We start from the raw sequence: 24,610 nt of genomic DNA, 5'->3' as shown, positions 1-24,610 counted from the left end.
ACATAATAAAAATGACAATTCTATCTAAATTCTCTTACATACTTTCTTAATCCTTTTAATCATGGTCTTCTTGATGGTGGTTATGAGACTCTGAGAAGTTGTGGAGATTACCAGGACTCAGAAGCTCTCAACCTCACATGGTGGCCACTAAAACTGGACACATGCATTTCAGGGTCTCTCTTTGGTCACCTGTGTGCAGGGAAAGAAAGACAAAGAAGAAGGGGCAGCTAGAGACTTGAGATCCAGTCTCAGGCAAACACGTGCTTACTGCTGTCTAAGTACAGGCTGTCATTTCGTTTGCCATTTGCCTGTCATTCTATCAGGCAAAAACAAAACTTGGTTAAATAAAAGTTACTGCCACCAAATGGTGACAGTGTAAAGAAGAGCCCTAGTTAGGGATTGGGATTCATAAGCACACTCAAACATCAACATTGTCCACAATGTCTCATTACATTAAGATCAAATAACAGACTATGGTAAATAGCTGGTTAATGTCAACATCTAAGTAAAAACTAAGTGTAGAACTAGTCCAGTACTGTTGCAAGTCAAAATGGATGTTATCTTTTCAGTCAATAAATTAAAAAAAAACAAACCTTTGCAACTCTTTGCAAGAAGGGAGAGATGAAAGAGCCCAAAAAGTAGTCATGTTGTTTTTCCGTAGTAAAGAATAATTCTCCACTGCTATTATGCATCTCCTACATATTCACTTGTCTTAGCTATCTGTGGGTCTGCAGGTGACATTACTTTGGGAGATGACCAACCTCAGGTTGGAATATGAGGCAGCTAAACAACCTTGTGGCAGAAAAGGGTGGGTGGGAAAGACAAGAAAAACAAACAAGAAACAAGTTGCTAGGATAAAAAGGGAAATGGAGTTCCTATAGGAGGGAGTATTGAAGGAGAAAGACTTGTGGAGTAAGAAGAGAAGAGAATATGAGAAAGAAAGAAGTTGAGACTTGGTAGCCTATATGATTAGTTCCTGGGTGTGTTTTGGCAGGTAGATTCCCAAATGTTTAACAATGTCCACAATAACTTTAAATGGAATTTTCTTTTTACTTCATGCTGTTGGGCTTTGTTAATAATATATAGAAATGCAGATGATTTATGTTGGATGTATTCTGCATTCTTGGCTGAAGTTGTTTATTATTTCAAGTAGTTTTTTACTTGATTCTCTAGGATTCTCTAAGTATATCATCATATGATTTGCAAAGAGCAATAGCTTAGTTTCTTCTTTGCCTAGTCTAATTTCTTCAATTTCTTTTTCTTCTCTTATTGCTACAGTTGTTTCTAGTACCATGTTGAATAACAGTGGTGATGATGAACATCCTTGTTTCACCCCCAGTCTTATTGGAAATGCTTCTAGTTTATCCGCATTACAATATAATGCTTGTTGATGGTTTTAGGTAGATGCTGCTTATCATTTTAAGGGAGCTCCATTTATTCTTATGCTCTCTAGCATTTTTAATAGAAATGAGTATTGTATTTTGTCAATAGCCTATATGATTGATTCATCTACCTAACATTGACATTAGTCAGCAAATCTTCTAGGTATTTAGTGTAACATGATTTTACTCTGACCCCACTGTTTCAAGACCAGGCCTGTTACATTTTACTCCCCTTCTGGGTTTTCTGGTGCCCTGAAGGGGTCATGCAGAGCTTGTATCCTCAATAGTGTACCCCATTTTGGGGGCTTAGTGACTGGTATCTCAGTGCCATTTAGCTTTTATAAAGTAATATTTATTTCAAAAACATAGCAAACACAAACATACAAACATTTTCCCACTTATCCTAGGGGGCATAATTCCTCACTCCCATATCACCTTAATCTCTGGGAAAGGGAGTGTGATGAAGCTCATAATTTAACTCAGTTCATAGTAGCACTAGTCTCACCAAGTTCAAGTGTGGGCTAGTATCCCGGAACCCTTTCGCCTTAGGGCTTTGCTGTTGGACTGGCTATATCACCTGCCCTGGATTTCTGGAATTCCTGGTCCCCATGGCCTGAGCTTCTGGGACAGAATGGAGACTAACATCCCTGTATCTAGAATAAGAAAGAAGCAAGGAAAAGTCCAAAGCCCTAAACCCATTTCTCCAGGCCACTTTACTGAAAAGGGAAGAGGGAAGCAGACAGCCCTCAGGATCCTTCCCCATTATAGCTTGGTACCACTAACTGTAAATGAAAGTGTCTCATTTACTCTAAGACTTGAATACAGGAAAAGCCACCTGAGTGGCTGTTGGACATTATAAAGATAACCAATGTTTTCAGCTATGTTATTGTTGAGCCATTTCAATCATGTTCAACTCTTTGTTGACCCCATTTGGGTTTTTCTTGGTGAAGATACTGGAGTAGTTTGTCATTTCCTTCTCCAATTTATTTTACAAATAAGGAAACTGAGACAAACAGGGTTAAGAGTCTTATCCAGAGTTACATAGGTAGTAAGTGTCTGATGTCAGATTTGAACTCAGATCCTCCTGACTCTAGGGCCAGTGCTCTATCCACTGCACCATGTAGCTATCTTGCTTTCATCTATGTAACCAATGGGGGAATAAAGGCTGTTTCAAACAACATGGTAGGTCAAAGCAGAATGTCCACATGTGCACCAATGCTCTAGTCTTCCAGAAACAAGACCCCAGCATCTTCCATATGGGTGATCCCATCTAAGCACGTGCCAAACCCCATTACATTAGTAACTCCCTATTATTCTGGACACAAATCATCTGCATTTTAATACTTAAAGTATCTATGATTTCACCAGTACAGGTATTCTCTACTTCACAGCCCCCCTGCCAATACTTTAGTAAACTATTAGGAGTTGATGTAACTAAAAAGTTCAATATCCTGTGGCAAGCCTGGTGGATGGTAATTAATCTAGTATAGTAGATAATGGCGATGATGATGATGATGGTGGTAGTGATGCAGATAAAAATTATATTTGTTACTAAAAATCTTAAGGAAAATACTCAAATTAGGAAATACAGCTTCCATCCCTTTAATGGTCACATTAAATGCCAAAGTGTATTGGATGCCTCTGGGGTGACATGTAGGAAATCTTTTTAAGAGGACCTGTTTCACCGTATGTACTACTTATACTGTGCTATTCCAAAAGCAGAGATCATGTTGATTTCTAGGAGACACTGTCAGCTATCCCTTTCTTGGTATTTTCTTCATCTGTGGTCTCTTTTCCTCTGATCTTTTCTGGTTCTTTTCTTGCCTCTAAGACTTCTCTTTGTGATTTTTTGTTCCTCTTCCTTCTGTTGTCTGCAAAGTGTAGATATCATCCAAAATACCTTTTGCTTTCTTCTCTTCTTTCTTCCTACTCTCTTGACATTCTTATCCACTCACTCCTGACCAGTTATTCCCTCAATGTAATCCCTCTCTCTTTCAACCCTTGCTTCTCCCTTGAGTTCCTGTCCCATATTCCTTAGTCCTTGCTAGATATTTCCACCTCTAATACTGCAAATTCAACATATCTAAAATTCATCCAAGTATTCTTATTCAACATGCCATTTCAGTCAATGTTATCATTCCTCTGCTAGTCAACTAGACTCAAAGTTGAAGAGGCATTCTTCATTTTTTACATTTTTGATGTTCCCCCACACTCTAATATGCCCATCAGTTGCCAAACCTTATCAACCTTACCTCTGAAATTACTCTCACATATGTCCCTTTCTCTCCGCTTTTACCACTACCATCCCAATTTACGAGTGATTACCTCTCACCCATACCATTATAATAGTCTTGTAATTGCTCTTCCTGCTTTACCATATATCTCTTCTACAAATACATCCTTGACAGAAATTCCAAGGTAATCTCCCTTGGACAAAACCTTAGCAACTTCCTGTTGGTTGCCTATAAGATAAAATATAAATTCTTAATCCTAGCCTTCAAGGCCCTCCTCAGTTTGGTTCCATCCTATTTTTTTTCTACTTTAATTTCACCTTGCTTCCTCTCATACACTCTGTATTCCAGGCAAACAGGATAGTTTATGATTTCTTGACATTGAAATTCTTTTTCCCATCTCCTTGCATCTCTGTTTCCCACCCCCATGCCTAGAGTGAACCTCCTCTATTCTTTCACTCATTTGAATCTAAGGATAAGCTTAATTTCTATCTCCATAAAGCCATCTTTCTGTCTTCCATTTCCTTTCCCAGTTAGAATTACTCCCCCCCACCCCCAAGTCTCTCATTCCTCCATATAACTGAGCCAAATTCTGTCTAATATTTATTCATTTAGTTGCCTTATCCCTCAGTGAGAAGGGTGTGCAGTTCCTTGGGCTGGAATAAGGAAAATGAGATAATTTAGAACAAAATTAATTTAACCATAGTTTCAATTTCTTTCCATTTTCATGAGTTAAATGACCCATTGTCAAATTTCAGCTTCTGGAAGAAATTCTGGTTTTTTTTCTAAACACGTCTCTCCACCCTGAGTAATGCTAAGTTCCATCTGATGGAACTGTCTTGATGAAAACCTGGGTGGGGTTTTGGGGGGAGTATTGGGTTTGTTTTCTGAAAGTTAATTGAAACAACATTAACCATAGACATGAGACCTCAGGACAGGCAGTTCCTTGAAGGTTGGGGCTTTGGATTCTTTCCTTCGACAGTCTCCACTTTTGTAGCTATATTTAGTATTCTGGCTGCCTACATGACTGACTTGTCATGTATCCCTGTCAGGATAGCATGATCCTGTTTGTACCTGAACCTTGTCTGTTTCACCAGAGCCCTGGAGCCAAGTGCATGTGGTTTCCAGTATGCAGCCCACTACTGCCTCTCCCACTTGTCCAGAAAGACTGCATTGGGGTTCGTTTTGTCACCTTGCTGCTCTGTGGCCCTTCAGTCCTCACAACTAGCAGTGTGGAATTTTTTGTTATTGTTTTTAATAGCAAGGTCCTCCTATGAAGCCTAACCATGAAATCAGCATCCCCCACTCACCCCCACCTATCCCTCCCCTTCACTCATATGTGGTGTAGAAGGATCAGAATGTCATTGTTTATATGGATGTGACTGAGTGTTACAAAAAATTACTATCTTTGCACAAGAGCCAGGTTTTGTATGCCAGGGCAGCTGTTTTAACTTTTCAGAAACCACAAAGGTTTTGCCTAAAATCAAAAAATTAATAATAATTTCAGAGGGCACAGTTTTAAAGTTACAGGAATATATTATTTCTGAACCTAGTACAGGATTTTTTCTTCTTTTCTCTTTAAAAAAAGTTGAAGCAGAGTTACCTTCCAAGTACTAATCAGATCCAACCCTGCTTAGCTTCCAAGATTGGACAACTCCCCCCCTCCACTTAGCCCTGTACTCCCCTAACTCTCTACCCCCGTAATTGTGACCTCTCTTGGAACAAAGGAAAAAGGTTGAAGAAAAAATGACTAACAGCGATTGATAGTATCTGGAAAATGTAAGTGTCATTAGGCCCTCATAATTTTTGACTTTTCAGTTACCTATAGCTCAGCTTTTCAAAATTCTTTTCATTTATACTGTTGTTGTCATTGTGTGTTTTGTTATCCTGAATCTGCTCACTTCACTCTGTGTCAGTTCATAAGGGTCTTCCTGTCTTTCTCTAATAATATAATAAACTGATGTCAAAAATAGTTGACTGGTACAGAGCAGAGAAATGGGGACTGTGCTGAGATTCTAGTCCTGCCTCCACTGGATGACCTTGGGCAAGTCACTTCACTATCAGAATCTCAATTTTCCCATCTTTAAATAGGGAGGAGGTAATGTCCTTGAAGATATATAAGGTCCCTTTCAACTCAGGTATTGTAACTAAATTACAGTTTTACAGGAGAAAAAAATCGATTGTTCCTGGAGTGGAGACAGTGCATGCAGAATTCTCAGGCCAAATTACATTTTTATGATCAAGTTCTTACTGAGTCTCGAAAAAAGGAGGCTGTGAAAGCATTCCCTTCCCTAATAGGGACATTATATGGCGATACTACAATTCTCATGCTCTCTCTCAATTCAGTGTATTTTCCATTAACATAAATGGTAGTGATGCCAAAGGAAGACAGCTGCATAATTTCCAGAGTTCAGCAGAACTTAACAAGTCATGGTAAATGTGGCTTTGCTTCTTCTTTTTTCATTCACATTATAGCAAAAATTCCACTTCCTCTTACACAGGACAGCTTATTCTCCTGTTGAGAGAGGTCATTTGATGTAGTTATTACACCATTAAGACCATCTCACCCATGGAAATAATTTTTTTATTGTTCTGAGTCACTTGGGTTTGTGGAATCTTTACATGGGTTCCAGAATGAGGGTGGGATGATATATTTATTTTACTTTGTATCCTTTTGAAAGGCTTTTTTTTGCCTGCATGAATATAAGCCTTGTTGTTGAAGTATTTCCATATTTTTCTTACATTAGAAATCACTCTGAGATATTTTTGTCTACAGAACTCTTCATTCACAATTCACCATGTGTGTACTTGGTGCCTATGATTTGGCAGGGCTGGATGCTTTTTCTGGTGTTTTTGCATTTTTCCCTCCATCCCTGTTTACATCTTCTCATTCTATGTCTCTCAGCCGTGCTGGAAGCAGTGCAGACCTTAGAAAAATGTTTAGACTAATTGGCTGCTTCCCATGAAAAGTCTTGTATTAAATTAAGGATTTCAAAAGACATTGTTGTATTTTTAAAATGCTTCCTGGTTTCTGTCTCTAGGTATTGTAATTAAGTAAACTGCACTGGAAGTGGTCTATATGACAGGTTGGCTTCAGATCAGAATGTCTTTGTGCTTTGAAGACTGGGTTCTGGATTCCTATAAAGATTCAAAATTTCATTTCAAAATTGTAGGTTTATGATTTCAGGGAACAGAAACACAGTCACATACACCTTAAATTAACTACAGAGTTTGTTGAATAATACGCAAACCATGTGGACCTTCTCTTTTAAGGAGACAGTTCCATCCTATTCACTGGGTCCTTATCTTTGTCTAGCCCCAGGAAATTAAACTGCTCATGACTGTTCCCAGAAGGCAGCTCTGTCCAAGCCAGAGCTCACCTACTGAATGGCTCACAGATCTTAGGGGCTATGGGGTTTTGTACTTTGGTAGAAAAAAGAATATGACAGTCTCTTACAAACCAATTTTGGGTAGCTAATAGAAAGCTAAACACTTGAGGTGATAGAATTTGGAGTCAGAGACCAAATTCATAGAAATTCATTAGTCACTCCTTTTGCCTCTTCTCTGGACATTACATTACATCTGGACATTACAAGCAGCTTACATCAAAAATTTGCTTTGGTTTGAACATATTTGGTATATTCATTAATTATCTATAGCAGTGATATCAATCTCAACTAGAAACAGATCCTACAGCTTGCATGTGGACTTAGAAAACCATAAGTTGACTGATATGATCTACTTTTAGTCATATTTTTATTTGTTTTCTTAAACATTTCCCAATTATATTTTGATCTAGTCTGGCCACATTTAGGAGTTTTGGGGGCCACATGCAACTAAGTTGGACACCTTTGATCTATAGGGAACAAAATTTGTTGGAATTACTGTTTTATCTATTTGATTATAAACTGGAAAGACTATTTCAAGTTTATGAATACACTTTAAATTCAACACTAAAAAATGACTAGAAAACAGAACAATTTTTTATTGGTTTATACATTCAAATGACCATTGAAAATGATGATGCTTCTGTATATTGCCTTGTACAAATGTGATTCCTAGAGTAGAGTCAAAAAGTCCTAGACTTGTTGGCCAGGTGTAGGTGGTAGAGTTTAGGCCTTTGAAGGGATAAGTCAATTTTCTTAGCTCACTAGTGATGTTTCATAGTTATATACCCTTCTAAGGAAAAGTATATATAAAAGTAACTCCAAGTAACTTGGAATAAAAAGAAAATATCCTCTTTCTCACTACCGAGAAGAAGTGAGTTGAGCTTAGTGATTGGGGCCATTTCTGTATGGCAGATCTCTCTGTTTTTATTGGTGTTCATGTAGAAGGAGAAAATGCTTTCTTTTTCAGACATAGTAGGATAGTTTTTGAGATTCTAAATTCCTTCTTTTTTACCCACAGGTTGACATGGTGAAAGGAGCATTAGAAAACCTTCAGCTCAACATAGTAGAGATGATAGATGAAAATGCAACCTTGGATGGTGGAGATGTTTTATTCACAGGTATGGTGATATATGCATAACTTCTCTATTTTTTTAAAATAGATTTCTATTTTTGAGGTGATTAGCTCAAGACTGAAATGATTTACAGATAAAATTCTTTCCAGATGGTAAAGTGAATTTTAATAATTTGGAATGCAGATTGGTTTGGCTTGATGCCGCAGTAACAATAGTGGTACTGAAAGTTAAGATTAGGGACCAGATCTATTATTTCACTGGTCTAGGGAATTCCCACATGAGGAAACTCTCTCTATCAATGAATATCAGTACCTGTTCTTGAAACTATCATCTCACAAAGTTGTTTAGAGTACTGATAGATTACATGAATGGCCCAGGGTCACACAGCCAGTATGTCAGAAGTGGGATTTAAACTCAAATCATCTTGACTCCATGTCCATCTATCAGTTTTACCCTGCTGCTTTCAACACTATACCACATATAGTAATATTAAACAAGCTCCAAATAGCTAATATCAGTATTAATTTTCTTTAATCACTTTCTTGGGTAAAATTAAATTGCTTCTTTGGGTTTTGTGTGGTCATTAAAGAAATCATGTTTTCACCTGCTAAATAACTATTCTAATTCCTTATGATAATATTCATAAATACAAATATTATATTTATCCAGTTTTAAAGTTTCCAAAGAACTTAACATTACACTATTACTTATGATCCTCACCACAACCCTGTGATGTGAGTATTTTGTAAAATCATGCACTAAATCCATGATAGTCTAAATCAGAGGGTCCGTGGAAGGGATTCATGGGAAGATTTCAGGGGGTATGGGAACTTGAAGTGAATCTTTTATTTCACTAATCTTCAAATGAAATTTAGCATTTCTTTCAATAATATTTTTAAAAAGCATTATTCTGAAAAGATGGCTCAGGGTGAAAATAGCAATTGTTTCTGTTCTGGCCAGAAGCTCTGAGGGTCTTCCTCGCCCAGAATGATTCTTTTATGAAGGCAAACTAGGCCATCTGTAGCCTGTTCTTACCTAATCTAATGCATGATGCCTCAGATAAACTAAGACCTTGGAAAGACTTTAGCTTCAGAAGGCCAAGAGCTCCCACTGAATCAGGGCCATCACCAGTTGTCCTGACCTGTGTGTTGCCACTGGACTGTGATGACTCTAGAGGAGAGAGTGAGGCTGATGACTTTGCACAGCCCTGCCTCACTTAAATTCAACTCACTTGCAAGTCAAGACATCACCCTTGTGATTGGTCCTCGTCAGCAGTAAAGAACGAACAACAGCAGGTCTCACTAGACCATCAAAGTGGGGTCTCTGACATAAAAACAGTTAAGATTTCTTGGTTCAAATCAAGTTAGGGAGTTAGGGTAGTTGGTGTAGAAAACAATCAGAATTCATCTTTAGTTCAGAGCCGAAGCTAAAAGAGTATTGTTTACAAAGACATCAGACAGTGAACATCTGTTACTAGTCACCCAAAGGAATATAGGGTCACTAGTACTTCCAACCTGACACCAGAAGGGAAGAAGGCAATAATAACAACATAGAACTAGAGTCATCAGTCTGGACTTTTATTCCTATGTCTGATATTAAATGCCAAAGTCAGCTCTTTGACTTTAAATGCCATCTGTGACATGCCAAATCCCTGAACATGTATACATTGCATCTGCCAGGTAGGAATTCTTCGGGAACACCTAACCCCATGGATCGGGGGTTTATCACAGATGCCATATGTGAAACTTTGGAGTTTTTTGACTAGCATAGACCAGAACTCTGTCCCCAGGTAAATGGAATATTGAGGAGCCTGAAATATAAAGGATTTTTCTCTGTAGTTATTAACAAGATTCAACTTCTATACAACACATAACTACATCCTGTAAGATTACAGGTGCCATCAGGAGTAAGAACTAAAAATAAACATGCATTGTGAATTATGCAGGAGCCATTTAAGAAAGATGTCAGTGTAACAGGTTCAGAACCACTGGGCTAAGAGTAAGGAAAAACCTGGTTGTTAATGGTAAATGTGTCACCAATTTGCTGCGTGACCTAAAGGACGAGTGATTTAAACTCTCTGGAACTTGGGGAGTTGGGCTCTTTGGGTTCCTCTACTTTTTGAAACATTTTCCTTCCCTAGGGTTTCTCTCCCTACTTCCCTACTAAACCCAAAAGATTCAGGAGTTGTCTTTGAAACCAGCTAGGGTAACATCAATCTCTCCACAAGCTAACTGCTGGAGGTATTTTTATTGTAGGTGATATATATTTGCCTGAAACCATGATGGCTGTGAGCTTTATTGTTTTTAGCACAGAAATAAATAACTCTTTATTTACAGGCACCAAGACCATACATATGTTTGTGATCATAAATCGCCTTTTGTCATTCTGTGTTCTTTTTTCTGAGCAGCCTAGTCAGCCATATTGACAGAGTAGAACCTATTCCCCTGCATCCCAATAATCGTTCTAAAGCTTAAGATTTACCATGCTACCCCATTCTTCAAGACACTAAATGCTTCCCTAATGCCTCTAGGAGCAAACACAAGCTTCTTGGCATGACGTTAGAGGCAGCTGGATGACACAAAGACTTAGAGCCAGGAAGAAAAGAGTGAGAATTTTGTCACTTACCAGATGTATGGCTCTGGCCAAGTCACTTATCCTCTGGGAGTCTGAATTTCCTCATCTGTAAAATGGGGATAATAACAGCACCTAACCTCACAGGTTGTTGTGAGGACTAAATAGGATAAATAGGCTTTGCAAGCATAAAGTTAGCTGTTACAGTACAAATGCTAGCTATTACTTAAAACATGTCACACTTTGGCTCCAAGTTCAGTGCATATTATTTCCCTTCATGTGCTCTCAGTTCCTGCCTTGCTGACCTTCTCTCTGTTCCCTAAACTCATTATTCCATCTTTTACATCCAGGCCTGGAGGTATCTCTCTCCTCTCCTTGATCTACCTTCTTTCAAGGCTTGGCTCATATACCACCTCTAACAGGGTACCTTTTCAGGCCCCTTTATTTCTTACTTTTTTGCCCTTCCTCCCCAAATAATCATGTTTATGCTTGTCTGTATGCATGTAGTATCCATCCAGAAGAACGTGCAAGGAATGGTTTTTGCTTTGTCACTGAACTGCCACCATACCTCGTACACAGTGCTGTTATTGACATTTCACTCATGTCCAACTCCCCATGACCTCATTTAGGATTTTCTTGACAAAGATATTACAGTGGTTTGCCATTTCTTTCTCTAGCTCATTTTACAGATGAGGAAACTGAGGCAAGCAGGGCTTAGTGACTAGTTAAGGGTCACAAGCTGCTAAGTGTCTGAAGTCAGATTTGAACTCAGGTCCTCCAGACTCAGCACTCTATCCACTGTGCCACCTAGCTGCCCACTCCTTCTTAAGTAGACACTTGATAATGCTTCTTGGGATAGACCAGATAAAACGCAAAAAAAGAGGAACAAGTTGTCTGTTCATCACTTTTGCCTTTAGTCACCTACCAGTACAAATAGAGCAGGAAACGGAGCAGCAGACACCTTTTGATTCTCCTCCCTGCTCCTCTCCCTCCAGCAGTCTGACTCATTTACTGCACAATTAGGAAACTGTCTTTAAGCTCCTTCAACTGCTGCCAGGTAACCATAACTGTCAGGCCAACAAACGGCCACTGACAGCTGCCTCTTTCAGCCCTGTCTCTGTAAAATATAATGTAATTATTAAACCACTATTTAAACAGTGCAAAACAATCCTGGGGTATCATTTTCTATTCACCAGCTAGAGAAGGTGCTAAAAATTAAGAGCTCATTCTTGGAGAGGCTAAAGGAAGGCAGGCATGCTAGTTCAACGCTGATAGATGTGTGAATTAGTTCATATGTTATTGGAAGACAGTTTAGAATTATGCAGGGCAAGTGACTAAGTTGTTCATACCCTTTCACCCAGAGATTCTTCTACAGGAAATTGGAGTCCCAAGGAGATTTTTGACTGAAAAAAGTTCATAGCATCATTCTAACAAAGAAACAAAACTGGAAAAAATGTTACTAGTAATTGGGAATGGCTGAACACATTATAAGATGTGGATGTAAAAGAATGCCTTTTGTGGTTCAGTTGTTTCAACTGTATCCAACTCTTCATGACCACATTTAGGGTTTTCTTGACAAAGATACTGGAGTGGTTTGCCATTTCCTTCTCCAGACCATTTTGCAGATAAGGAAACTGAGGCAAACAGGGTGAAGTGACTTATCCAGCTAGTAAGTGTTTGAGATTTGAACTCAGTCAGATGAATCCTTCCCACTTGAATCCTGGCTCTCTATCCACTGTGTATCACCTAGTTGCCCAAAAGGATGTAACTACACTGTAAGTAAAGATGATTACTAAGAATGCAGAGAAGCGAGGGAAGCCTTGTAATAAAATGATGCAAAGGAAAAAACAAACTCAGAAGAATCATACGTGCAGTGATTGTAACAGTGTAAATAAAGTCGATTTGGAGAAGCAATAAAACCCTGGTCAAATACACTTGCACTTGATGTCATGGTCACATAACCCAGATATACCGGTTCCTATTGGCGCCATGTTGTCCAAATAGATCAATTATTTTGAGGGCTTGTATTTTGTGTGTATGAGGTGAGTGGCATTGTATGGAAGTGTAGGAAGTATCTATTGTGTAAAAACAAAAAGTATCAATAATTTTTAAGTCCCTTTAATAATCTTCTCTAGAATTTTCCCAGGTATCAAGCTCCATGTCACTGGCCTCTAGTTTTCAGGCTCCAGCCTTCCCTTTTTTTTTGAAACTTAGAAGAACATTTACCTTTCCTTAGTCCTGCCTATTTTCTAATATTATCCGTAATCTTCTGAATATCACAGACTGTATTCGAACCATCACATCAACCAGTTCTGTTCGTCCCCTGGAATATATTTCTGCTGGGCCTGGTCCATTTAACTCATCAAAGGCAGATAGGTGTTCTCTTGCTTGTTATTTGATGTTCAATCCTGTCTGACTTTTCATGACCCCATTTGGGGTTTCTTGGGAAAGACACCAGAGTGGTTTGCCATTTCCTTCTCCAGCTCATTTTACAGATGAGGAAACTGAGGCAAACAAGGTGAAGTGACTTGCCCAGGGTCACATCTCTAGTAAGTGTCTAAGATCAGGTTTAAACTCAGGCCCTCTTGACTCCAGCACAGAACTTCATCCACTGCACCACCTAGCTGCCCCTTGCTCTCTTGCTACCTACTCACTTGTCTTGGGTACTGAATGCCATTTTCTTTTTGTTTCATCCTTTCCAGGCCCAAGATATCACTTCTTGACAGAAAAAAGAGAAACAAGCTAAAAGTTGTTCAGCTGTGACTTTGTCCTGTCCCCCGTTATCATTGTCCCGTCCACCTCAAGCGGCAGACCTGTGCCTTCTGTGACCCTCCTTTTTTCCCTAATAGGGATAGAATCCCTCAGGTGCCTTTGTATCCTCTGTCCAGCACAGAGGTTATTAATGTTTTCTCAGCTTCCACCACTTCTGGCACCCACTCTAGCATTATTTCATCTGTATTACATTGTGTCTTCACCAACAAAGCCATAATGAAGTTTTGTTATGGACAAAAATACAGCAGTTCTTGCTCTCAAGGAGTTTATATTTGATTAGATTTGGGACCAAGCTGAAATATCAGTCAATGATATGCTCCCCAAGACTAGCTGCTCACTACATTTTCTGAATGTCCATGGCATTTTAAAGGAAGGGGACTGTTTTCATAAAGAAATTCCCAAAACTTAAAGTGATTTTCCTTTAAAATTTAAACTTTCATTGTCACTGACATGCAAAGCCCCCTTTCTATTTCTGGTCACAAGTCTCTTTATTTTTCTCCAACCAAAGTAAACATTCCAAATATTGTAAAATTGTTTATGAAAATACTTTTATTCTATCTTACAAGCTAACTTAGTCATATGTTTAATGAGCTTATGTTTGGAATGGGTAGCGGTAAATGAGGTGGGAAAAGCATTAAGGTGGGCCACTGTGATTAGAGAGTACTGTATCGTGCTTTAATTATTTTTTAATGAAATAAATGGTTGGTAAGTTGGTAGGACCCCTCACTGAGTCCATGTCATTTTATCTAGGCAGAGAATTTTTTGTGGGCCTCTCCAAAAGGACAAATCAACGTGGTGCAGAAATCCTGGCTGATACTTTCAAGGTGAGTAAAAGGATGGCTGTGCCTTGGAAACAGCAGGTATTTAATAAATGCTGTTTGAAGGAATATATGTGTCTAATTAAATCTCTAGTCTAAATGAGGTATAATAATAATAACAACTCACATTTCTATAATGATTTAAGGTTTACAAAGCACTTTACATATACTATCTCATTTAGGCAGTTACGTAGTACAGTGGATAGGGCGCTGGTCCTACAGTCCGGAAGACCCGAATTCAAATTTGGCCTTAGACGCGTACTAGCTATATGACCCTGAATAAGTACTTAACCTCAGTTTCCTCAACTGTAAAAAAGGGATAATAGTAGCATCTACCTCCCAGGATTGTCATGAGGTACAAATAAGATAGTATCAGTGCCAGGTACTTAGACTCTACATCTAAATGCATATTCCCTTTCCTTTGATTCCTATAATAACTCTGAGGCAGACACAATTATTCTGCTCACTTTATGTGAGGAAACTGAAGCCGAGAGGATTCAGTGCGTTGCCCAGTCACAAAGCTAGGAATTGTCTGTGGCAGGACTGGATCTCCAAGCAAGTCAGTGCCTTACTCCATGTCATACAGCTAGAAAGGGTCAGAGCTATGATCTGAACCCAGGTCCTCCTTGACTCAAGCCAGAGCATAAGCTGTTAACCACAAATATTTCATGAGTGATTGACCTTTTGTTGAATAGGTCGTTGTCATAGTCACACCAGAGATTTGTGTTTTTGTTTGTTTTGGGGGGGCCGGTAGAGGTTCCTTTTGCCCCTTCATTCGTAGTTATCTTACTGTTGAATAGACACATACTTGTGACACAACCAGGGGCAATTTTTGATTATCTGGGTTTTGGATTGGCTATGACAGGGAGATCTGTATTTTCAGACCAGACTCTTAGGGAATTTCAAGCAAACTGACTGGCATCACATAAAAGAAGAGTATCAACTATTTAAGATTTAGGTGTTTGGTGATGAGTCCTCCTGCCTTATGTGGACATAAGGAATCAGGGAATACTTCATCTCTTTGCAAAATATTTGAAGAGGAGAAAATCCTGTAAGAGACATTAAATAATACCTAGGATGTGGGTTTTCTGTACATACAAGAATAGTCAAGACGAACACCCTGTGTTACAGAACACTTCACTCACACTGTCCCATTTGTAACTCCATTAACAAAGGTAATACCAGTTTTGTTTTCCCCATTGCTACACACAAAGCAACTGAGACTCCAACGGGTGAGATGACTCAGCCACAGTTAGTAAGGAGCAGCACTCGAACTCCAAGCCAGATCTTCTAATCTTAAGCCTAGGGCTCTGCATGGCTGTATTCTTGATTTTTTAAAATTCTTTCTCGGATCCCACAGAACAGGTGGAAATTTGAAGAGCTGATTCCTCTGTAAAATACCTGGCTATGCCATGCTTTCTCCTTAGAAACTTGCCTAATTTGACAAATTAGTAAGCCCCTAAACTTCTCTCAGAAACAGAGGCACACACTGACATTCGACTCAAACTATTAAATCATGGTGAGTCATGGAATATTATAGTGTCTAGAGAATTAAGAATGAGCATCACGCAGATTATATGTCATGACTGGGAGCTACATAACACTGCAGTCTCTGAGGCTTTAAAAATGAGTGTTACACTGACAGGGGCCTTGTGGAAGCAGGCTGCAACATCACCCAAATAAAGAACCTTGAAGAGGAATGCAACTAAGGATATCAATGGGGAAATGTATGCTCTTCAAAGAAGATGGACTGGTCAAGTAGTAAGGGTGTGGGATGAGATGCAGAGAGCCTGAGGATTCCCCTGGTATCTTTGTGACCTTAGAAGAAAATGACGAAACCCTCAAATAAGAAGGGTGGGCCCTCTGAGCTGAAATTATGGAAGGATGTGGACAAGAGCCATCTGGGATGGGCAGGCCTGGGTGGGTTGTGATCTGTGTCATTGAAGGGAACTCCCAAATCCATGAGATCACAGATCCACTCAAGTAGTATGGCCCCCTCCCCCAAATCCTAGCTTTCCCTTCAGACATTCCAGTCCCTTATAACAGCCTTTGCATGGAAAGGTAGGGTTTGAAAATGCTCTTTTGATTTAATTTGTGATGATGAAACTCAGCAAATAAAAAACTTAAACATTTTCTGCTTTGTGCCTAGGATTATGCTGTTTCCACAGTGCCAGTGGCCGACACTCTGCATCTGAAAAGTTTCTGCAGCATGGCTGGACCCAACCTGATCGCCATTGGCTCAAGTGAACCTGCGCAAAAAGCTCTCAAGGTAGAGTGTAACAGCCTGGAATGCCCTCCCGTAGGGTGAGGGGAGACCCTCAGTGTCTTCTTTCCAATGCCTGCCTGTTTTCAGACAAAACCAATAAGCCCAAATTGGATCATTCAGCAATGTGCCAGCATCATGGCCACCTGGGATGTGCTCATTTACACAGTTATTTCATTGTAATAAGGGAAATGCACTGGAAACTGCTTTTCTCAAGAGGCAAAGATCCATATTATAGCAGATACTCATTTCTCACTTGTTTCTCACTTTAAAGAGTGTCTTGATTCAAAAGCACCTGAATAGCTCAATTCCCTTGATTGTTTATTTAGAATCCACCATTGAAGCCTCAAAGGCAGGAGTTTTGTAGAAATATCTCTTGGTGAAAAGAAAGTGTGAACCAAGGTACAGTAGTGACTGTTTGCCTTGTCAACTTCCTAAGACCCTCATGGTGGCTGCTGCTTGGAAACAGCTGGCTTTGTCCTGAGCAAGTTGGATTCCCTCTCTGCATTCACTAAAAGATTCCAGCTTGTCTTCAGCCATCCTATCCTTTTCTCTGCTCTCCATATCAGCCATTGGGTTGTTAAACTCTTTCCATCACTGGCTTGAGTCTTTCTCAAGATTTTGATTCTGCCTTAAGAATTTGGTTTTGCCCCATGGTGGTTTATTCTCAGAAGTAGCTAGGTAGAACAGTGGGCAGAACATTGACTTGCAGTCAGGAAGCCCTGAGTTCAAATCTTGTCTCAGATACTTCCTAGATGTATGACCCTGGGCAAGTTACTCAGCCTTTGTCTGCCTCAGTTTCCTCATCTGTAAAGTGGGAGTAATCATAGCACCTACCTTCTGGGCATTGTGAGGATCAAATGAGATATTTGTAAAGTTCCTGGTGTGCAGTATTTGCTTTAATAAATGCATGTTTCCTTATTTCTTTGGAAGATTTTTGTTGTTTTGGTTCTGCTTAATTTAGAGAAATATGAGCATATTTTCTGAGAGTAAATCACTGGGCGTGTTGGAAAGAAGTGATTTATTTGAAAGGTGACAGAGCCCCTGACAGATGAATCATCTCATACAGTGAGGCAGTTTACTAAGGGACTGTTTGTAGTGACAACAGCTTCAGTATTAGCATGTTGCCACATATAGTGGCAACAGTGTGTTGGACAGCTCATACATGAAATAGATGGTAAACTCCTTGGGAAAAGGAACCAGACCTTGAGCTTCTAGCCTGTAGTACCTCCTGACAGTACTTATCACATAAGAAGGACTTTGAAAATAGTTGCAGATTGAAAAAATAAAAGTGACTACTTGGCAACCTTGAGAGCAGAAACAACGGTGGTTATTCTTTCTGCCTTCAGATAGTTCTTTAAGCACTTAAGAAAACCAACCTTGCACCTCCAAGCTCTTTGCATTGATAATAATAATAACTAACATAGCTAATATAGATGACCATAATAATAGCTAACATCCTCTGTGCCAGGCACTAGTCAAGGCATTTTACAATCATTATTTCATTAAATCCTCACAACAGCTCTGGGAGGTAGGTTATATTCTTGTCCCCATTTTACAGATTGGAAAACTGAGGCAGAAAGAGGTTAAGTGACTTGCCCAGGTACACACAGCTATTTATGCTTATTGTTAATATAATTTTGCTTCTTAATGGGAAGATCTTCCACACCCATTAATGGATCTGCCCATTAAGGGGAGTTTGATTAGGGAAGATTTGTAGAAAGGCCCACACCTTTTGTTCATTTTCTAATGAGGCACTGGTTCTCAAGGGTTGTGATGCCCTCTGGCTCTGAAAAAATGTATAAGTACTCTGAGGTGAGGTTTTATTCTTTGGAAGTGTTTGTTTGGCCAGACCAGACTCTGGGCAGCTGCTAAGGAGCCCTCAGCTTTGAAAACCCAGATATTGGTTTAACTAATAACTATGTATGTATGTAATAGTCAGACAGTTGGATCTGTCAGTTGATCTGTTATGTAAGTATAGCTTATGTCAAACAGTTAGAAACCTTGTCTATTGATTTTGATTTCTCTGTATTTTCTCTGATGCTCAGGGTACTGACTTTTTACCCTGAACTAAGGGAATGATATATGTGCTTGATTAAAGTGATTGTTGACCCCTCAAAAGTTGTTTTCCTTTTAGAAAAGAAGATCTGAGAACATGTACAGCAAGCCCTCCTGTGTATGTTGGAGTCCTTGCTGTTACAAACTAACAAGTATCTGGGGTTGGATTTGAACTCAGATTTTCTTGCCTCCAGATCCTGCACTCTATCCACTATACCACCTAGCTTCCTTCAACCTTTAAGTTTATTATTCCATAAGAGGTGAGAACCCACCCATCCAAGCGCATAAAATCATAGATCAAGTATTGGTGCTTTTAGTATTTTTGAGGACTCTTTTATGATATGAGAGGTAGTTGCAATATTAGAAGTGAAGTCAAGTGAACTGGGTAGCCACGTATCACAGTGGATATAGCACCTGGCTGAGAAACAAGAAGTCTCCTCTTCCTGAGTTCCAGTCTGACCTCAGACACTTACTAGCTGTATGACCTTAGGCAAGTTATTTAACCCTGTTTGGTTAGTTTCCTCATCTGTAAAATGAGCTGGAGAAGAAAATGGCAAACCACTCCAGTATCTTTGCCCAGAAAACCCCAAATGTCACAAAGAGCTGGATGCAACCAAAAAGACTGAACATTATTAACAAGTAAATTGGGTTCCAACTCTGACTCTGACATGAACTTTATTACCATGGACAGCTCACTAAAATGGTGACTTCAGTTTTGTATCATTACCTCCTCCACAGGGAGGCACTCTTACAGCACTATATAAATGGAGTAAGGTGGGCTTATTACCCTTCAGTATTTCAAGGATTGGTAATGTGGTCAGTATCAATCAAACAATAAGCATTTATTAAGCACTTACTCTGTGCCTGGCTCTATACATTTCCTGCTCTCAAAGAGCTTATGTTCTAAGAGGAGGGGACAGCATGGAAATAACCTCATACCTATAAGATATATTCAGAGTAGATGAAGGTAATCTGTAAGGGGGAGGCATTAGCAGCTGTGCAGATCAGGGAAGGTCTCCTACAGTAGAACATGAGATGTGAACTGGGCCTTGAGAGAAGTCAAGGAAAGTTGGTGAAATGAAAGTACAGAGTTTACAGATATGAAGAATAACCAATGCAGAGACACAGAGAAGGAGTGTTGTGTTTGCAGAATGACAAGTGGTCCAATTAAACTGAACCACAGACTATATGGAAGAGAGTACAAGTGTAAAAATACTGGAAAGGTAAAAAGAGGCAAACTTGGAAAGGGTTTTCAAAGCCAAAAAGGATTTTATATTTGATCCTGGAAGTGATAGGGATAGGAGTTTATTGAGTGGGTAAGGATCATGGTCAGATGTGGCCAATGCTTTAGAAAAATCCCTTTGGTAGCTAAGTGGAGAAAACATTGAAATGGGGAGAGATGTGAAGCAGGAGGCTCAATTTGAAGGTTATTACAGTAGCGCACATGAGAAGGGATGAGGGAGTGAACTGGAGTTGCGGATATACAAGCAGAGAAGGGCACTTCTATGAGAGATACTGTGAAGAATTGGTAGTCCATTGGATATGTAGAGTGAGTGCAAGAGAGGGGTCAGAGATGTTTCTGAGTTTGGGAGCCTGAGTGACTGGGAGGATGGAGGTGCCAATAATATGGATGTTCAGAAAGAGGAAGGTTTAAAGAAGGTAATAGGTTTATATATATTGAGTTTGAGATGCCTATAGGATATACAGTTTGAGATAACCAAGGAAGGAGGGATACATAGTAATGTCTGGGACTAAAAAGTCTACTGAACTATGGTCAGTCTGAGAAGGACCCTTTATAAACGTTGTATGGCTGAGCCTCTAATCAAGACCTTTCAGCGATGTGAATGTGTACATGTTCCTTTGCCACTCTGCGCTTCAAAATGAGAGAATTTCCCTTGGTGGCCTCTAGATTCTAAATCTCTCTCCCTGTGATCCAGAGATTGGATCTGTTAGACCCTGTGTCCAAAGGGTCACTACCAAAGCATGAGGAGCCTTCAGGTTAACCTTCTTGGTTGGATTTCTTTGAAAAAAGCTCTTTTGTAATGACTAAAACTCCATTACATATGTGAGCTGTCATTCTTATGAGGAGTTTTTAAAATGTAGGGATGGCATGGACATTGGGAGTCTATTTAAATAATAAACTTTAATAGATACTGACTGTGTAACCCTCAGGGAGTGGCTGAAAGTGATGCTCTATGTGAGTGAAGAGAATTTCCTTATTAAGGAGTTCCATTTACCAATGATTCACTCCCTATCCCACTAGAAATTTATGTTAAGTAACCTCAACTGTGTCCTCACTGCTTCAAGGCAGATTTTTTACACCTCTCTAATCAAGTTAGCTCAGTGGATAGAGCCTTGGACCTGATGTCAGGAAGATCTGTGTTCACTTATTAGCTGTATGATCTTAGGCAAGTCACTTAATTTCAGTTTGTTTCTGGAAATGGAAAAGGTAAACCACTCTGGTACCTTTGCCAAGAAAATCCCATAAACAGTATCGGCGTCCATGCAGTCATGAAGTATCAGAAATAACTGAACAAATTTAAGTCACTATCCCATCCACCAGCAACTTTTCTAAATCTTTTCATTCCTTCTCAAACCCTTCATGACTCCCCCTTCTCCCTACCCTCTCAGTTGAGAAACTCATATTTAACCAAAAACATTGAGACTTTTCTGAGAACTCCCTCTTCTCCCCTCCCCCTTGTCTCCTACCACCCAGAGGCCTTCTATCACTGTCTCCTCCATCATCTCTGTCTCACGTGAAGGGATGGCCCTTCACTTTGCTAAGATACACCCATTTACTTACATAAGCAATCCCATCTGTCTTATCTAGAACATCTGTCCAATATGTTCCCTTCTGTCCTCCGACATTGTCATGATGCCTAGACTATTACAATAACCCAATTATGGGTTTGCATGAGTCTCTCCTGTTCTAGTCAGTCAGTCTCCACTCAGTTGTCAAAATGATCTTCCTCGAATACAGATCTGACCATGCCTACCACCTACTCAGCAAACTCCAGTGGCTTCCTGTCACTTCTGGGATCCAATGTCGACCAATGTAGATTCAACGTAAATGGAGTAAGGTGGATCAGTAATGTGTTCTGTGTCAGTCAAACAACAGGCGTTTACTAGGCACTTCACCTTTACAGTTTTTCTTACCCCTCACACTGCCTTCCCCAATGTACTGTGGGATCTGGTGACATTGGCATCCTTGCTGTTCCTTGAACAAAACACTCCACCTCCCAACTCTGGGCATTTGGACTGGCAGTCCCTGTGTCTGCAATGTACTTCCTCCTCACCCCCACCTCCTGGCTTCCTTCAAATCCCATATAAAATCCTGCCTTCTACAGGAAGACGTTCTTGAGCCCCCTTAATTCATGTGCCTCCCCTCTATTGATTTTTTCCAGTTTATGTTGCATATAGCTTGGTTGTGCATAGTTGCTTGCCTGTTGTCTCCCCCATTCAACAAAGAGCTCCTTGAGAACAGGAACTAGCTTTTGCCTTTCTTCATATTTTCAATCTTAGCACAGTGCCTGGAACATAGCAAGTGCTTAATAAATGTGTATTGACTGACTGATAGTTAATATCTACCTCTGAAGTCTTACTATGGCATGGAGATGATCCCATGTACTCAGGGCTTCTCCAGAGGACCTCAAACTCTGATGGGACCTGACATTTTGGAAAATGACAAACTATATGCATTTTATCCAAGGACCAGCCTGGCTAAGAGTGGAGGGATTCATCACTGGATTGATCATAGTGGGAAGAGGCCTTCTTCAACGACTGCTCCTCTCAAAAAGAATCTACCAGGTCATAGGAATTTGGACTTCATTTTGGTAGAGAGACTGTTACCATACCAGTGGTGCCCATATCCATGGTGTCTGTACCCATGAGGTACTGAAATATTTCCTCAATGCAACTCTATAAGATATGTAGACAAAGTCTCACCATCTCTGTTATACATATTAGGACACCAAGTCTCATCGAGGTTAAATGATTCGCCCAAGGTCACACAGCTAACAAGGGGTAGTAACAGAGCTAACAACTTGAGCCAGGACACCATACCCAACTGCCTCCCATCTACCCTGGCACTGAAAGAGGTAATGGGAGGCATTCATTTAATAGGCAGATTTGTATTAAAATACAATACTGAGTTTCTGATATTCACAAAAGATAAATTAGGAGTGATTTTTTACATTAGGAAACACAGTTTACTGAGAAACTTGCTCAGTGCATTTGAAATATGATTCAATTAAATTATTTTTGATTTATATGCAACCTTTCAGAAGGCTTTCTGTAAAGCAGATGCAATTTATCATCTTTTTGCCATTAAAGCTGCATATCTGACTGGTCATACAGAAAATTGTGAACCATTTCAGCATGTGCATCATTTAATTGGTTTATAACAACAAACAAATATGCTGGGCTCATTTTACCTACTTTGTCAGGCAATGAAATACCATCATTCTCTGGCTTACTGTGCTTCTTTTACCTGAAATTCATACAGGCCTTCCGTGGTCAAGGATTATTCCAAACTGGGCGCTCCAGTTTCCTTTCCACCCTGAGAAGTGAGAAGGAAAATATCTGTACCTCAAGTAGAATCTGTTTGCTCTCCTAGGAAAACCAAAACAATAATGTGCCGGTAGATCCACAGCACGTTCGTGAATCCACCAAGATTGCTTAAGAGCCTGCTGTGTACTCAATTATAAAGATAGTGGTGATAATAATAACAGCTAACACTTACATAGTATTAGTACTATGTGCCAGGCACTGTGCTAAATGTTTTATAATTATTATCTCATTCGATCCTCACAACAATTCTGGGAGTTAGGTGCTATTATTATTCCCATTTAAATATGTGAAGACAGAGGCAAAATAGGTCAAATGATTTGCCCAGGGTCCTCCAGCCAGTAAGAGTCTGAGGCCAGATTTGAACTCAGGTCTTCCTGATTCCAGGTCTGGCACTCTATTACACCAAAGCACTTTCAGGCTTACAAAGCATCACCATCAATTAATGTTAGTAAATTATGGTATACTGAACAAATTAAGTTAATTGATTAATAACATATGTTGATAATAATATAATGATAAAGACCAGTTAGGAGGCTATTGCAATAGTAACAGCTAGCATCTATGCAATAATAGCTAACATTTTTATGTGCCAGGCACCGTGGTAAGCCCTTTACTGTATTACCTCAAGTGATCCTCATAATAACCCTGAGAGGTAAGATGCTAGCATTATCCACATTTTACAGATGAGAAAACTGAGGCAGACAGAGGTTAAGTGACTTGCCCAGGGTGACACCTCTAGTGAGTATCTCAGGTGGAAATTGAACTCAGAACTTACTGAATCTATTGCGCACTACTCACTGGACCACCTAGCTACCTCTAATAGAGCAATCCATGGGAGATAGGATAAGCCCTGAATAAGATATGCGAGCCAAGAGAAGGGAAGTTTTACAAGACATAGAAATAGAAATAAGATTTTTCTTCATTGATTTGATCACCTTTTGCCAAAATCGTCCTACATTTCTCCACCTCTCTGCCTTTGCTGTATCACCCTCCTGGTCATATCTATTCCTATTGAAATCTTACCCACTCAAGGACTTCCTCCTCTAGAAAGTCTGCCCTGACTTTTTCATTAAAAAATCTTTTCCTCCTTAGATCTCACATAACAATTTATGTGTATCTTACTTGTGACATATACTTTTACTTATGCTCTAGTTATTTGCGTGTGATTTTTTTTTTATTTCTGCCACTCAATTATAAGCATTTTGAGGTCAGAGAATGTGTCATTAATTTTTATCCTTCCACTGTTTTGTATATAATAATATTTATTGAATAATTATAGTAACTGACAGTCATATAGTACTCAAAGGTCACTTCTTTAGTATCTCCAGGAGAAATAATGGATAGATAAGAGTGCTAGATGTGTGAGTTAAAAAGACTAAAGTTAGAATCCTCACTAGCCACGAGACCCTGGATAAGTCACTTCACCTCTGACAGCCTTCATTTTCTCATTCATAAAATGGGCACCATAGTAGCCTCTACTCACA

The 24,610-nt window shown here is 39.5% G+C and overlaps 1 protein-coding gene across 1 annotated transcript in view; it reads left to right on the top strand.

Annotated features, from left to right (window-relative positions):
• DDAH1 (dimethylarginine dimethylaminohydrolase 1) overlaps positions 1 to 24,610 on the top strand; it is a 199,919-nt gene that overhangs the window by 126,979 nt on the left and 48,330 nt on the right. Inside the window, exons 2-4 of the mRNA XM_072648920.1 lie at positions 8,021 to 8,120; positions 14,169 to 14,242; positions 16,386 to 16,505. Of these exons, the coding sequence (XP_072505021.1) occupies positions 8,021 to 8,120; positions 14,169 to 14,242; positions 16,386 to 16,505 (294 nt within the window). The remainder of the gene's footprint in view (positions 1 to 8,020; positions 8,121 to 14,168; positions 14,243 to 16,385; positions 16,506 to 24,610) is intronic.

The sequence above is a fragment of the Notamacropus eugenii genome, chromosome 2 (genome assembly GCF_028372415.1).
Source record: "Notamacropus eugenii isolate mMacEug1 chromosome 2, mMacEug1.pri_v2, whole genome shotgun sequence".
Taxonomy (NCBI): Eukaryota; Metazoa; Chordata; class Mammalia; order Diprotodontia; family Macropodidae; genus Notamacropus; species Notamacropus eugenii.
The sequence above is the reverse complement of the archived record's forward strand: the minus strand, read 5'-3'. Positions and strand labels throughout refer to the sequence as shown.